This window comes from Oryctolagus cuniculus, chromosome 15, assembly GCF_051225735.1.
Source record: "Oryctolagus cuniculus isolate XC-2025 breed Fujian yellow rabbit chromosome 15, ASM5122573v1, whole genome shotgun sequence".
Classification (NCBI taxonomy): Eukaryota; Metazoa; Chordata; class Mammalia; order Lagomorpha; family Leporidae; genus Oryctolagus; species Oryctolagus cuniculus.
In genome coordinates this window covers 32,291,004-32,304,965 of record NC_142881.1, presented here as the reverse complement: position 1 = coordinate 32,304,965, position 13,962 = coordinate 32,291,004, and the positions used below count along the sequence as shown (strand labels likewise).

The 13,962-nt window shown below is 51.8% G+C and overlaps 1 protein-coding gene across 1 annotated transcript; it reads left to right on the top strand.

Annotated features, from left to right (window-relative positions):
• The first annotated feature begins 869 nt into the window (after nucleotides 1-869).
• Nucleotides 870-9,070, top strand: PGAM1 (phosphoglycerate mutase 1). The gene is made up of 4 exons (XM_051824040.3): nucleotides 870-1,061; nucleotides 5,767-6,041; nucleotides 6,827-7,007; nucleotides 7,972-9,070. Exons 1-4 carry the CDS (start codon nucleotides 923-925, stop codon nucleotides 8,139-8,141), a joined length of 765 nt encoding a protein of 254 aa, XP_051680000.3. The 5' UTR covers nucleotides 870-922; the 3' UTR covers nucleotides 8,142-9,070.
• The last annotated feature ends 4,892 nt before the right edge of the window (nucleotides 9,071-13,962 follow it).

Genomic DNA, 13,962 nt, shown 5'->3' with positions numbered 1-13,962 from the left:
TCTGCAGTGGTAACACGCCTGGCCCTCACAGAGGCCCTCTGAGTGCACATTAAAAAAACCTCCCCAGAGCAGCCTGCTCAGATAAGCAGGTACTTAACACGGCCAGGTCGGGCTACAACTCACCCCGCCCCTGCTCCTTTGAAGGGACCTGAAGTTTGCTCTGATTTTGGAAGCCTGGAAGCGTTAACCTGAGGCCGCCAGGGGCTGTGGCCAGAACTGGGATCAAACAGCCTCGTTGTTGCGATCCGCAGGGTCAGTCAGTTCCTAAGCAAAGATCACTGTCCTACTGAGAGGAGACAGCAACCGCGACCCTTTACCGGGGCCTTTCAAGCAGACAATATTTGATTTATTTTTCCCGTATTCCTCTAGTCAAGCTTGGCTGCCACAACCAAGCAGCCCCAAGGCTTGAGGACATTTTTCTTGCATCCGTAGTGCAGGTAAGAACTTACTATGTGCATCTTAAAACTGAGGTTGAGAGCGTGAAGCGTGGACCACAGGTGTGTGACCCAAACTGTACGGATGGGACGGGGACCCGGCGGAGCCGAACGACGGCTCAGACGCAAGCGCCCATCTTCCAGGCGGAAGCCGCCCGGCTGCACGCGCGCCGCTCGCGCGCCCCCACCCTTCGCGTGCTTACGTGCGCTCCGTGACTGCCGCGGCGGACGCGGCACCGGCGGCGGACGACGCATGCGCTCTGGCACGCCGGCGCGCGCCCCCTCCCCTCGGCGGCCGCCGCAGAAGGAGGGGGCGCATGCGCGCACTGGGCGGCGGAGGGGCGTCACCGGAGAGTGGAAAGATTTGGCAGAGAAAGTGCGCGGGAGCCGGGCGGCGGAGCGCGAGCGCGCAGGCGCGGCCGAGGGGCGGGTTGCGACTTCGGAATCTCAGCGAACCCCAGTCGGCGCCGCATCTCTGTCTCGCCGCCATGGCCGCCTACAAGCTGGTGCTGATCCGGCACGGCGAGAGCGCCTGGAACCTGGAGAACCGCTTCAGCGGCTGGTATGATGCCGACCTGAGCCCGGCGGGCCACGAGGAGGCGAAGCGCGGCGGGCAGGCCCTGCGAGGTACGGCGTGGCCGTGGGGGGTGCGGCGGGCCGCGCAGGGCCCGCGTGCGGGGACGACGCCTCGGGCAGCGCGCAGTTGGGAGCGTGGGCGCGGGTACGGAGTCTGTCTGCCGGCCCAAGGTCATGCAGCGGAACGAGAGGGCCCGCGCCGCGGGGCTCACCTGGGGCGGTCGCCCCGCCGCCCTTCGCGCTCTGCCGACGTCGCCAGTGAAATCCTCCACCTTTAACCCGACCATTTACTAACTCGGGGCCGCGTTGCCCTGGATGGAGCCACCTCTGGTGGCCAGGCCATTTTAGGTTCTCCTTGGCCAGAAGAGTTGGTCGCGGTTGGGGCCCCTGGAGCAGGATGGCCGATGTCTCAGCGGCCGTACCCAAGCCTGGGGGCGGCTGCAGACCCTCACGGTGGGCTGTTGTAGTGCGCTGGGGGGCCTGACGGGCTTCAGGACTGCCCGAAACCCACGTGCTTGTGTAGGGCTTTGCTGTTCAACCGCGTTCCCCAGGTAGCCTTCGAAACGCACTTACAGATGGGAATGAATGAATGAATGGAGTCGGTCCTGTCCACAACCCCACGGAGCAGGTTTTATCGTCCTCCCCAACCCGCCCTGGCCTCCTTTTCTAGTTGGTTACAGTGACGATTGGAAAGATGGTTTGTCCAAGGTCATACCTTTTCCCAGTCCGGTGTCCTTGCCCCAGTTCTGGGTGGAGGAACTTGTGGGCTGTTGGCCACGGAGGGGCAAAGGTGGAAGTGACCGAGAGAATGCCCATTCAGGCCTGCCCCTCCTCCCTCTGGGTTTGGAGGCTCCTGCACTGAAGAAGTGCTCCCAGCCCCGCCCTTCTGCCTTCTAACTTTGAACGGAGAAGCAGCTTCATGAAAGGGTCATTGATGCCTGGTGGGTGAGGCTGATGGTCGGCCTCGGGTCGCTTTCCCTGGCCTCTTGCCGTCATACATGCTTCGGAAATGAAGCGGAGCTTTGGAAAGACTGGGCAGTGTCATCCTGCTGGAGAGGACTGGGTGCGTTGCGATGGCCCGTGGTGACCCCACGCCCCTGGGAGAGGCCAGGATAGGGACGCACTGGTCAAGGAGGCCATTTTCTTTAGCTGTCTGGCAGGAAGGGCTGTGTGGGTCTGGTGGGTTGCTGATGACTAGCCCGGGACACATCTATTGCCTCTGTCCTCCAAGACAGAGCAAGTGGCTAAACTTGCAGTCTCTGTAAAATAACAGACTCTGTTTCTTTTTTTTTCTTTTTTTTTTTTTTTTAAGATTCATTTATTTGAAAGGCACAGTTACAGAGAGGCAGAGAGGGAGGTCTTCCATCTGCTGGTTCACTCCCTAAAATGGCCTCAATGGCTGGCGCTCTGCCAATCTGAAGCCAGGAGCCAGGATCTTCTGGGTCTCCCACGTGGGTGCAGGGGCCCACGGACTTGGGCCATCTTCTACTACTTTCCCAGGCCATAGCAGAGAGCTGAATGGGAAGTAGAGTAACCAGGGCTCAAACTGGCGCCTGTGTGGGATGCTGGCGGCTTTACCTGCTATGCCACAGCGCCAGCCCCCACCAACTCTTAATGCTGGGGTGAGGATAGAATTCACACCATAGCATCCACCTGGCTGTCCTTTTGTTTCGTGGGCAAGAGGCTTTATGCCTCTCTCCTTGAGCATTCTCTGGTAATAGTACTTAAGGGAACTGCTCTTCTCACTGGGGACGACTTGTGTATCCAAAGTAAGAGGCCCCACTGCGAGTGGAAATGGATGCCATGAAACAGCCTGTGGCCGCTCAGCATGGAGCTGGGGCTTGCATGTGGGTATCCCTCCCCGTGACGGGACTCAGCCTTTCCTTGAGCCATTCCTCCTCTTCTGGTTAGGGAGGCGGCCATGACCTAGCTACCAGGACTTGTCCCGAGGCTCAGCGACGAGCTTGGTGTCTTCCTCTTGTGGGTGGGGCTGGTGTTCCCTGGTGATTAATCCTTCCTTCCTGGACTGGTGTAGTTCTTAACTACCCTTGTTCTCAGTTGAATGACTGGTAGAAAAATTCACTCTACTTTTTAGAAAAGTTTGTCTTTCTTTCTTTCTTTTTTAAGATTTATTTATTTATTTGAAAGTTACAGAGAGGCAGAGGGAGAAGTCTTCCATCTGCTGGTTCACTCCCCAAGTGGCCACAACGGCCGGAGCTGGGCTTACTCGAGCTTCCTCCAGGTCCCCCCACGTGAATGCAGGGACCCAAGCACTTGGGCCATCCTCTACTGCTTTCCCAGGTCATAGCAGAGAGCTGGGTCAAAAGTGGAGCCAGCTGGTTCTTGAACCCGCACCCATTTGGGATGCCAGCACTGCAGGCGGTAGCTTTACCCACTACACCACAGCACTAGCCCCTCACTCTACATTTTATTACCATTGCTAACCTCAAGATGAAGCGATTTCTAGGAAAGCTTGTAAATTTTGAAGTGAGCCTGCTAGCCTCTTGTGAAGCAGGGAGGTTTCCTGGCTCGCTCCCAAAGGAAAGAGCCGTCTCCCCTTTAAGGTAGAGGGATGGTAGTCTTTTCTTGAAGCGTGAAATGAGACTGACTCATTGTAAGCTATGGTTGGGTCCGCAGTGACTACCACGTGGGGAGGAGAGAATCTGTGCACAGCATTGGTGCTTTCCTCATTGGGCATTGGGGGCTTCCCCTAACCTTGACTGAAGTGGGTGGGGAAACAGGCTGGTGCGATGACCCTTATAGAGAGGGACCGGGAGTTAAGAACTTGTGTGATTCCCACGCTACATGCAGCAAACTGTTTCATCCACACCCCCTGCATTTTCTAGACAGAGGTCTAGCAAATACCTATCAGAAGGGGCAGTGCACCCACATGGGTGACCGGAAGAAGCTCCTGGCTTTGGATCGGCGCAGCTCCTGCTGTTGTGGCCATTTGGGGAGTGAAGCAGTGGGTGGAAGAGCTCTTTTTCTCACTCTGCCTTTCAAATAAAATAAATCTTCAAAAAGTTGGATTTTTGAGGGCCAGCATTGTGGCACAGCGGGTTAAGCTATCACCGAAGCTCTAGCATTTGAGTCCCAGCTGCTCCGTTTCTGATGCAGTTTCCTGCTAATGAACCTGGGAAAGTAGCAGATGAAGCCCAAGTGCTTGGGCTTCTGCCACCCATGTGGGAGATGAAGCTCCAGACTCCTGGCTTTGGCCTGGCCCTGCCCTGGCTGTTGCCGCCATCTGGGGAATAAACTAGTGAGTAGATGAGCTACCCCCTCCCTCTCTCCATCTCCCACACCCTCCATGACTCTACCTTTTTCGCTAATAAATCTTTTTAAAATGTTGGGTCTTAGAATGACTTTTAGTTTACATAATCCTTTAATTCTTTCCTTCATCTGGTAAGATGGGTTTTGCTATGAGGAAGACTAAATAAAACATATAAAATATTTGGCCCAGTGTGGGACAGATGGTAAGCTTGCTATAGAAGTTAGCTACTATTATATAGGAAGAGATCCCAGGTTTTTAGGGTCATGTTCTCTATAAAGAATGGAAACTTTTTTTTAGCATTTTTTAAACAATTTTTTAGATTTTATTTATTTATTTGAGAGGTAGAGTTACAGACAGTGAGAGGGAGAGACAGAGAGAAAGGTCTTCCTTCTGTTGGTTCACTCCCCAGATGGCCACAATGGCCAGAGCTGTACCAATCTGAAGGCAGGAGCCAGATGCTTCTTCCCGGTCTCCCACGCGGGTACAGGGGCCCAAGCACTTGGGCCATCTTCTACTGCTTTCCTAGGCCACAGCAGAGAGCTGGATTGGAAGAGGAGCAGCTGAGACTAGAACTGGCGCCCATATGGGATGCTGGCACTGCAGGTGAAGGATTAAACTACTGTGCCATGGAGCCGGCCCCAACACTTTTGTGTGTGTGTGTGTGTGTGTGTGTGTGTTTTTAAGATTTATTTAAGTTACAGAGAATTTTTCCTAAAGAACAGATATGAGTTCACATTTCAAATTTTAACCATCTGTTTGTGATTTCTGTTGGAAGTATTTTGTGGTTTGGTTTTTTAAATTTTGAACAATATTGAATTGGAAATTTAATAGGTTTTAAGACAAGATCTAATAAATGAAATATATTCTGTTAAAAAAAGATTTATTTGAAAGGGAGAGAGAGAGAGAGAGATCTTCATCTGCTGTTTCACTCTCTAAATAAATGGCTGTAACAACTGGGCCTGGGCCAGGCCAAAGCCAGGAGCCAAGAGCTTCTTCCAGGTCTCCCATGTGGGTGCAGGAGTCCAAGTACTTGGGCCATCTTCTGCTTTTCTAGGCACATTAGCAAGGAGCAGTACTGGAAATGGAGTAGCTGGAACTCAAACAGGTGCCTGTATGGGATGCTGGCATTGCAGGCAGCAGCTTAACCCATTATACCACAATGCTGGCCCCAGAAATACTTAAACTATGCTTAAGAACAACATTCTGGAGGATAGGATAAGCAGCACAGGTCTTAGCTGTGCATTTAGGCTTTGGGGTAAATAAATGATTGGAAAAACCTCTAGGGGTTACTGTCATCTGTAATACATATCAACAAAAGTTCCATGTTCCTTGAAGGCAGGATATTGTACTTGTAAGAACATACAGAATTAAATATCTGGTCAAATGGCTTGCAGTTGAATTACCTATGTAGGAGATCCACATACAAGAAAATTCTGGCACAGAGTAGATCTGATGAGCTTATCACTTTGCACTTGTGATTTTCAGACGCTGGCTATGAATTTGACATCTGCTTCACCTCGGTGCAGAAAAGAGCCATCCGGACCCTCTGGACGGTGCTGGATGCCATTGACCAGATGTGGCTGCCAGTCGTGAGGACTTGGCGCCTCAACGAGCGGCACTATGGGGGTCTGACCGGCCTCAATAAGGCAGAGACTGCTGCCAAGCATGGTGAGGCCCAGGTGAAGATCTGGCGGCGCTCCTATGACGTCCCCCCGCCCCCCATGGAGCCTGACCATCCCTTCTACAGCAACATCAGTAAGGTATGGACAATGGCGCTTTCCCCTTGCCATGGCAACCAGCCTCGGGGCTCAGAGTCAGAGCTGCTAGGTAAAGTTTTTACAAAAGAGAGAGAGAATCTGTGATCCCATGGTTCAATACCCAGTTGCTGGCAGCAGCCAGGCCTGGCAAGGCTGAAGCTAGGCGGTGGGAACTCAGTCTGGGCCTCCCACATAGGTGTCACATACTTTAGCCATCATTTGCCTCCCAGAGTATGCGTTACCAGGAGCCTGGAATTGGGACTGGAGCTGGGGCTTGAGCACAGGCACTCAGATGTAGGACACTGGTCTCTGAAGCAGCATCTTAACCCGGTGCCAAATCAGCCCCGCAGCCTCTTTCTGTAGCTTTCATCTGTGACTTCCCAGTCCCATTGAATTTATAATCTATCACCAAATATTTCATTGTTACCTCCCCTTCTCCAAGGTTTGACTTTAACTTATTCAAGATCTAGTTGATAGTTTATGTTGTTTAATACCTCCACCACTATATTTTATAAAACCTATTCAGAGCCAACTGCATGTTAAAGTGAATTGGGAAGAACACTGCTGCACAGCTTTTTTTCCTTTTCTACAACTTTTTTTTTAACTCTGAATCTTCCCTGTAGTGAATAACAGGGGAGGCAGAGGCAGGCTAATGACGGTCTCCTTTCCCAAGTCCTCAGCTGTGTTCTGGACCCTGGCGGGACCCTTACCCACCCCTTGGGAATTGAGAAATGTGCTAACAGAGACAACTCTGAGTAACTGGTGATGCCGGGTTTTTTCTTGTTTAGGATCGCAGGTATGCAGACCTCACTGAAGATCAGCTGCCTTCCTGTGAAAGTCTGAAGGACACTATAGCCAGAGCCCTGCCCTTCTGGAATGAAGAGATTGTGCCCCAGATCAAGGAGGGCAAACGGGTACTGATCGCGGCCCACGGCAACAGCCTTCGGGGCATTGTCAAGCACCTGGAGGGTACGTACATTTGGTACAGTGCTGCCTCTGATCCGGGACTGACTTAGAAGGAAGGCGACCTGGACGTCCAGTGACGTATTGGTAGCCTTAGAGACAGTCAAGACAGACTCAGACCCTCAGGCGTCTCCAGGCCTGACTCAGTTGGCGTCTACCCCCAGGTGGTCCCATACACGGTCAAGTTGAGGTGCCCGCTCACCTCTGGACTAGGAATGCCAAGTGCAGCTGCTGATAAAAGCTTCCTATTACAACTGGTCTCAGCCTCACACAGGAATCTGTCTGTATCTGAAGTTTATAGGGCCTTGTGCCCTGATGCTGAGGTTTGGCAGGTGTGTAGATATCTAGATGTCTGAGATGGGTACTGGCTGCCTCCACTGTGGGCTGCTAGAACCCATGGTAGGGGACCAATGGTATACACCTTTCTGCACCTTGTTGGTGCTCCATGTTGTGCATTTTTCCTTATTTGCTTTTGAGGTGTAGAAGTGGGGTAATGTCTGGCCCATGGGCTGTATAAGCCTGTGAAATCATTTGATCTGGCCCTGCCAAGGCAACTGCAGGTGGGACTTAAATGTAATAAATCTATGGCAGGCTAATTTCTAAGTGCATAATTTAGGATTGCCTGCAGATGATGTTAACCGGAGCCCATATGGGATGCCGGTGCTTCATGCCAGGGCATTAAGCTGCTGCATGCACCACAGTGCTGGCCCCAGTGTTATAAATATCCAAATGCCCCCTGGCAGACTAAGGTTTCTCCACCCCTGGTTTAGTGGCTGAGAAATAAGTGTTGGCCATTCCTTCCATAGTGGATCTATTAATACACTACAGCTCAGAATTATTAATGAAGATCAGAAAGGGTATGTGTTCTAATTCTTACCAAATTCCATTATCACCTGCAGCATAAACAGTAAATCTAGGGGGGCGATGTGGATTTACACTTTTCATGGCTGATCATGGTGGGTGTTTTCAGGTCTCTCTGAAGAGGCCATCATGGAGCTGAACCTGCCGACTGGTATCCCCATTGTCTATGAACTGGACAAGAACTTGAAGCCCATCAAGCCCATGCAGTTCCTGGGGGATGAAGAGACCGTGCGCAAAGCCATGGAAGCTGTGGCTGCCCAGGGCAAGGCCAAGAAGTGAAGGCAAGCAGGCGGACCACAACCCCCAGGACCACCCTCCCTGCCTGCCCATCCCTCTGCACCTGTCCCCTGCACATGTCACACTGACCACCTTGTAGGCACCTTAGGTTGTAGCTGCAGGGGGGGACTGGTGGCTCCTGCTTTTCTTTTAGCTATTTTGTCTCTTGCACCACTCTCTTCACACAATCTAGTCAGGACAGCACCCCTGGGGTATGGGCTGTCAGCCCAAGCAGAGGGAAGGGTCCTCTCTCCAACAGAAAGGTTAAAACGCCCATGTCTGATAATGCTCTTCATTACGGGCCTGCTGGAGTAGGGAGAGGGAGGAGCCATGCTAAAGCCTGACCAATGAGGAGAGGGAGGAGAGTCTGCCTGCCATGTTCCTGGGAGCCAGTCCTGTGGCTTCCACAGTCAGCTCACTGCCCCAGGGGCTCTAGTCATTCCAATGGAGGCGAATGTAACTGCATGGGGATTTAAAAACACCACCGCCACTGCCTCCCTCACCCCAGAGGAGCTGGCTCCAGAGGTTGGGATCAAGCCTGAAGTTTGTGATGCATTTACTTTTACAAAATGTGTGTGTGTGAGTGAGTGAGTGAGAAACTGATACTAGACAAAAGCCCTTCTGGGTTCCTAGTGGCGGTCAGATAGTCCCCAGTGTGGTCACCAGAGAATTAGCCATTCCTCATACAGTATGGGATGAGCCTGGCCTCTAAGGGGTGGGAGCACCTCCTGCTGCGTCTTAGGATCCCTCCCCTGCCTGTTTTGTGGCAGTGAGATGCCTCTTGATCATGTCCAAGTGTGACTTTCGCTGTCTGATTCTGAATCATGTTTTCCAGTTGCTCGGCCCTGCCACGTGTGCCCAGTGCTCATTCTGAGCATAACTGTACTGAATCCTTTTTCCAGATCAGAGTAATAAAGGAGTGATGTGCAATATTTTCCTGTGTGATACTTCTTGTCTGAGGAAACCTTAGCGTCCAACTTGGAATGTCCCATGACCCAAGTCCTGTGTGACTGATTAAGATTTTTAGGAGTTGTCACAATTTTACACTTGGGTCTAAAGCCCAGGTCTCTAGGTTTCCTGCGGAGCCTGGAGAGCTGAGCAGGGCGGCCAGGCCCTGCATTCAGGTTGCTGCCCTGAAGCTCCTGCTCACAGGTCCTGGCTACTGAAAACCCCTCGACCACAAAGTCAGATTCTGAAACTCCATTCCCCTTTGCAGTAAGGAAGGGCTTCTCATTTAACCCTTTTCTGTCAATAACTTACCAACTTGGTTCACACCTTTCCTTTTGGGTCCTAAAGGTTTTTTTTTTTTTTAAATTATTTATTTATTTATTTATTTTTTGACAGGCAGAGTGGACAGTGAGAGAGAGAGAGAGACAGAGAGAAAGGTCTTCCTTTGCCGTTGGTTCACCCTCCAATGGCCGCCGCGGCCGGCGCGCTGCGGCTGGTGCACCGCGCTGATCCGATGGCAGGAGCCAGGAGCCAGGTGCTTTTCCTGGTCTCCCATGGGGTGCAGGGCCCAAGCACCTGGGCCATCCTCCACTGCACTCCCTGGCCACAGCAGAGGGCTGGCCTGGAAGAGGGGCAACCGGGACAGAATCCAGCGCCCCGACCGGGACTAGAACCCGGTGTGCCGGCGCCGCTAGGCGGAGGATTAGCCTAGTGAGCCGCGGCGCCGGCCCAGGGTCCTAAAGTTTTAACCTTGCCAGTCAACTAATATCCTCAAAAATCATACACCTCCCCAACATGACTTGGTGTAGAGCAGGAGGAGTTTTTTACATTTATATGTACCACCAGAAAGGGCATTACTCACATTTGCCTTCTCTTCCCCTAAGGCCTTGGAAGAGACTGCAAGGTAAAGAACAGGCCTTTCCTTTGCGGCTAGAGCAAGTAAGAGCCTCCATCTACGAAGCTCCTAGGAAGCTCTGTGCCAGCCATTGGGGGGTATTACATACGCTGCCTCCAACAGCTCTCTTGAGCAACCTGTGGAAGGGCTGGTAACTTCTTGATTAGAGAGGAAACAGGTTCAAAGAAATGTAGGTAGCAATGTGCAAAATGGCACACTGTTCCATACTGGAGCACAGATGATGGGTATTCAAAGTCCTTATGCTTCTAAATGCCTGCTACAGCCAGGGCTGGGCCAGGTCAAAGCTATGAACAAAGAAAGCAACTCAGTGGCGCTGGCCCCCATGTAGCATCTTAACCACCAGGTCAAACACCATCTAAAATGAGTCTCATTTGATCTGGACAGTAACCTTACAACCTTCAGTAAGTCTAAGAAGCCTGGTGGATGTTATTCTCTTAACCTGTGCTGAGTCCTAGACTAGAAGTTTGACCAGGTGTTCTCACCAGCTGGATCAGTTTGTTCACGGCATCCAACTCCAGCTGCGGACGTGTGGGAGCCTGGCCTTCCTCTGCAAAGGGCAGGTGTACTGCAGGAGTGGTGGATGTGTTGGTGAAAAACCCTCTGCTTGGCTGGCACCGCGGCTCACTAGGCTAATCCTCTGCCTTGCGGCGCCGGCACACCGGGTTCTAGTCCCGGTCGGGGTGCCGGATTCTGTCCCGGTTGCCCCCCTTCCAGGCCAGCTCTCTGCTGTGGCCCGGGAGTGCAGTGGAGGATGGCCCAAGTGCTTGGGCCCTGCACCCCATGGGAGACTAGGATAAGTACCTGGCTCCTGGCTTCGGATCAGCATGGTGCGCCGGCTGCAGTGCACTGGCCGCGGCAGCCATTGGAGGGTGAACCAACGGCAAAAGAAAGACCTTTCTTTTCACTGTCTACTCTGCCTGTCAAAAAAAAAAAAAAAAAAAAAGTAAGGCTCTGGACGGACTCCCTGTACTCCTCCATTTGGCAAAGAGCCTCAGGATTTGCTTCTTGTTGCCCTCTACTGCCGCCCAGAGTAGAGAGGTACTGGTGGGAAATGAGGTAGGGGTGTCCCATACATAGAGTTAAAAATTTGTTGAGTGTGAGTGAGGCCAACTTTGTTCCAGTGACTCAACCTATTTTTACAACCTAAGGTTTCACATGGAACAAGTGCTAGATCATGTTTTTTTTTTTAAAAAGATTGTATTTATTTATTTGATGAAAGAGTTACAGAGAGGAGAGGCAAGAGGTCTTCCAACTGGCCCCAACAGCTGGAGCTGCGCCCATCAGAAGCCAGGAGCTGCTTCTGGGTCTCCCGTGCAACTGCAGGGGCCCAAGGACTTGGGACATCTTCCACTGCCATATCCAGGCCATAGCAGAGAGCTGGATTGGAAGTGGAGTAGCCGGTGCTTGTACAGGATGTTGGCACCACAGGCGGCAGCCCCTTAGATCATGTTTTGAACTTAGGTCCTTCTCAGGTGACACCCAGGCCAGACTCCCCTGCTTGGGACTGCCCCACAGGGCAGGGGTACAGTTAGAAGAGCTATACCCACCAATTCTCCCAATGCTGAGGGCCTGCTGTCTGGCTGAACAGTGTGAAGCATGACTCCAAAGTGAGGCCAGCTCTGGAGGACACTCCACGTAATCCATGGTGTCGTTAGCTGGAGTCGGTCCTGCCACAGCCAAAGTGCTTTCCTGTAGGACAGCAGAAGCAGCTGAATGAAGTAATCCACGTCAGCTGGGAACTGCCTCATGTTTGGCCAGTAACAGTGAAACAATGGAGATGCTGTCGTGAATCATGGGAGTGGAAATCTGAGGTCAGAAGAGAGCAGTTAGAGAAAGGCTGGGGTTCATTTATCCAGCCCTGGAGGAAGACGGGCAGCTCCAGAGGAAGTTAAGCTCCTGATCCCTGAAAACAGCCTGTGCAGTGAAGCCGGTGGAGGCTCCAGCACAGGTCACAGGACAGAGCCTGCAACCCCCCGGACTCACCGTTTGTTCCCTGTCCTCACCTTTTTCAAAAACCCCGTGTAGTCACTACTGTTTATCACTTCCTTGACAGGTAGTGTCTTACAGAACATCGATAGCTGAACATTTCTTGCTGGGAATTAACAGAAATGTGTATTTTTGTTGTCAGTCTTGTGGAAATTTAGAGTGGATCAATTCTCTAAAATACGATTACCTCTAAGACATTTTTACTAGGATGTGGCAAACTGGGATGGCTCTTTAAGTGTGGGAGGTGTGGGCAGTAACACTCAAGGTCCGGACTGAGGCGAAAGACAGTACCCTGCCAAGTCCTGCCCAAATCTAGCCCACAGACTCCACCCCGTGGACCTAGGAGTCTGGGCAGTGTCTCGCGTGTTTACTTACCTTATGGATCCAAGCTGCACTTTACTCTCCAGATCAGCCTAACTTTGGGGAATCTGGTAAAATTAAGTTCTTGAGTGAACAAAATACAGGACTGGGCCTTGGAATCCACAGGTGACCTAAAAGGTGAAGCCCTCCCAAGTGCTCTCCACAGTCTGTAAACTTACTTAGGGTGTCTGTTAACCCTGGAGTCTGCTGTGTACCCTGCAACCATTCTTAAGCCCCAGCTGCTAACTCACGCTAACTCATGTTAGCAGCTCCATTCCTTGCAACCAAGAGCCCTGCCGAGCGGTAGGTCAAGTGGTCCGTCATAGCAGTTACGATGCTCATATCTCACATCTGAGTGCCTGAGTTTAAGTCCTGGCTCCACTCCCAATTCCAGCTTCCTGGGAGGCTCAAGTGGTTGGGTCCCTGCCACCCAAATGGGAGACCTAGAGTGAATTCCTGGCTCCTGGTTTTGGCCTGGCCCAGCCTGAGCCATTGCAGGCATCTGAGGCAGTGGGTCAGTGAATTGGAACTTGGTCTCTCTCTTTGCCTCTGAAAAACAGAAAAAGAGCCCTACCTAATGGCAGGAACACCACAGACGGCTAGCATCACCTGCCGTTGTCACTGAGACAGCAACCGACTCCGAGATGGCGCCTCTCTGCCACAGAAGCACATCAGGTCCCCCGGGAGGCTACAACACAAAGACCTACTCTGGGTTCACCCCACCGGATTCAGATCCAGAGGCCAGGAAGCAGGGCTGGGACACCTGCCTTATTTCTAAGTTTCACAGGCAATTTTGAAGTGTACCTAAACTAGGCATAAAACCTCCATTCCAAAGCACAGAAAGAACAATTTCTTCCTTGTTCTCAAAAATGAGTTTCTGAGCAGCAATCTGTCCTGTCACTCAGCCATCCCGAACTGTTCAGTCCACCATGAGAACGCCCAACACGAGTTTTATTGAGCAACTGCTACAAGTCTGTTAGGCACAGTTCTGGCACCAGTGAGTCAAAGATAAGTAACCCAGAATCCTGCCCTAAAAGGAGCAGAGGCTACTGGGGAGATGGGCACGTAACTAACTCACAATGCAGCACCCGATGGCAGAAGGGAGAAAGTCCAAGGTGGTCTGCACCCAGGTGCTTCAAATGCTCTTTGGAAACTTGCTTACAGGTAGCCATCCACGCTCTGCTTCTCCATCCCGACCAAAATGAGCCCATGCACATACAGGATGCCCTACTGAAGTCCTCCACATGCTAGCCAGAAATTCTCCTGGGATGGGGAACACTCTAGCTGGGTGCAATTTGCAGCCCGTTTGTGGTTATCTTTAGTACTGGTAGACAGGGAAAATACACACAGATAACACAGCCTGCTCCAATAAAGCATTACAGAACTGCTCAGGCTAGACTATGCTACTTGGGTGGCCCTCACGGGCCCCCAATAACTTTCTATCATCATGTTCTGCTTCACTTCTCTCGACAAATTTCTAACTTTACAAATTATGTCTTTCCCCACTAGACTGTGTGCTGTACAAGGCCAGAACTCTGTCGTTTTTACTGCTTTACCTCCCAGCTCCTGCAGTAGAGGTTGGCTGAGTTGCTCAGTATATACTTATTGAATGAA

Coding starts and splice junctions, on each gene's coding strand:
- PGAM1 (XM_051824040.3), top strand. CDS start 923: ATGGCCGCCTACAAGCTGGTGCTGATCCGGCACGGCGAGAGCGCCTGG. Junction 1,062..5,766: donor CGGCGGGCAGGCCCTGCGAG/GTACGGCGTGGC, acceptor TGTGATTTTCAG/ACGCTGGCTATGAATTTGAC. Junction 6,042..6,826: donor TCTACAGCAACATCAGTAAG/GTATGGACAATG, acceptor TTTCTTGTTTAG/GATCGCAGGTATGCAGACCT.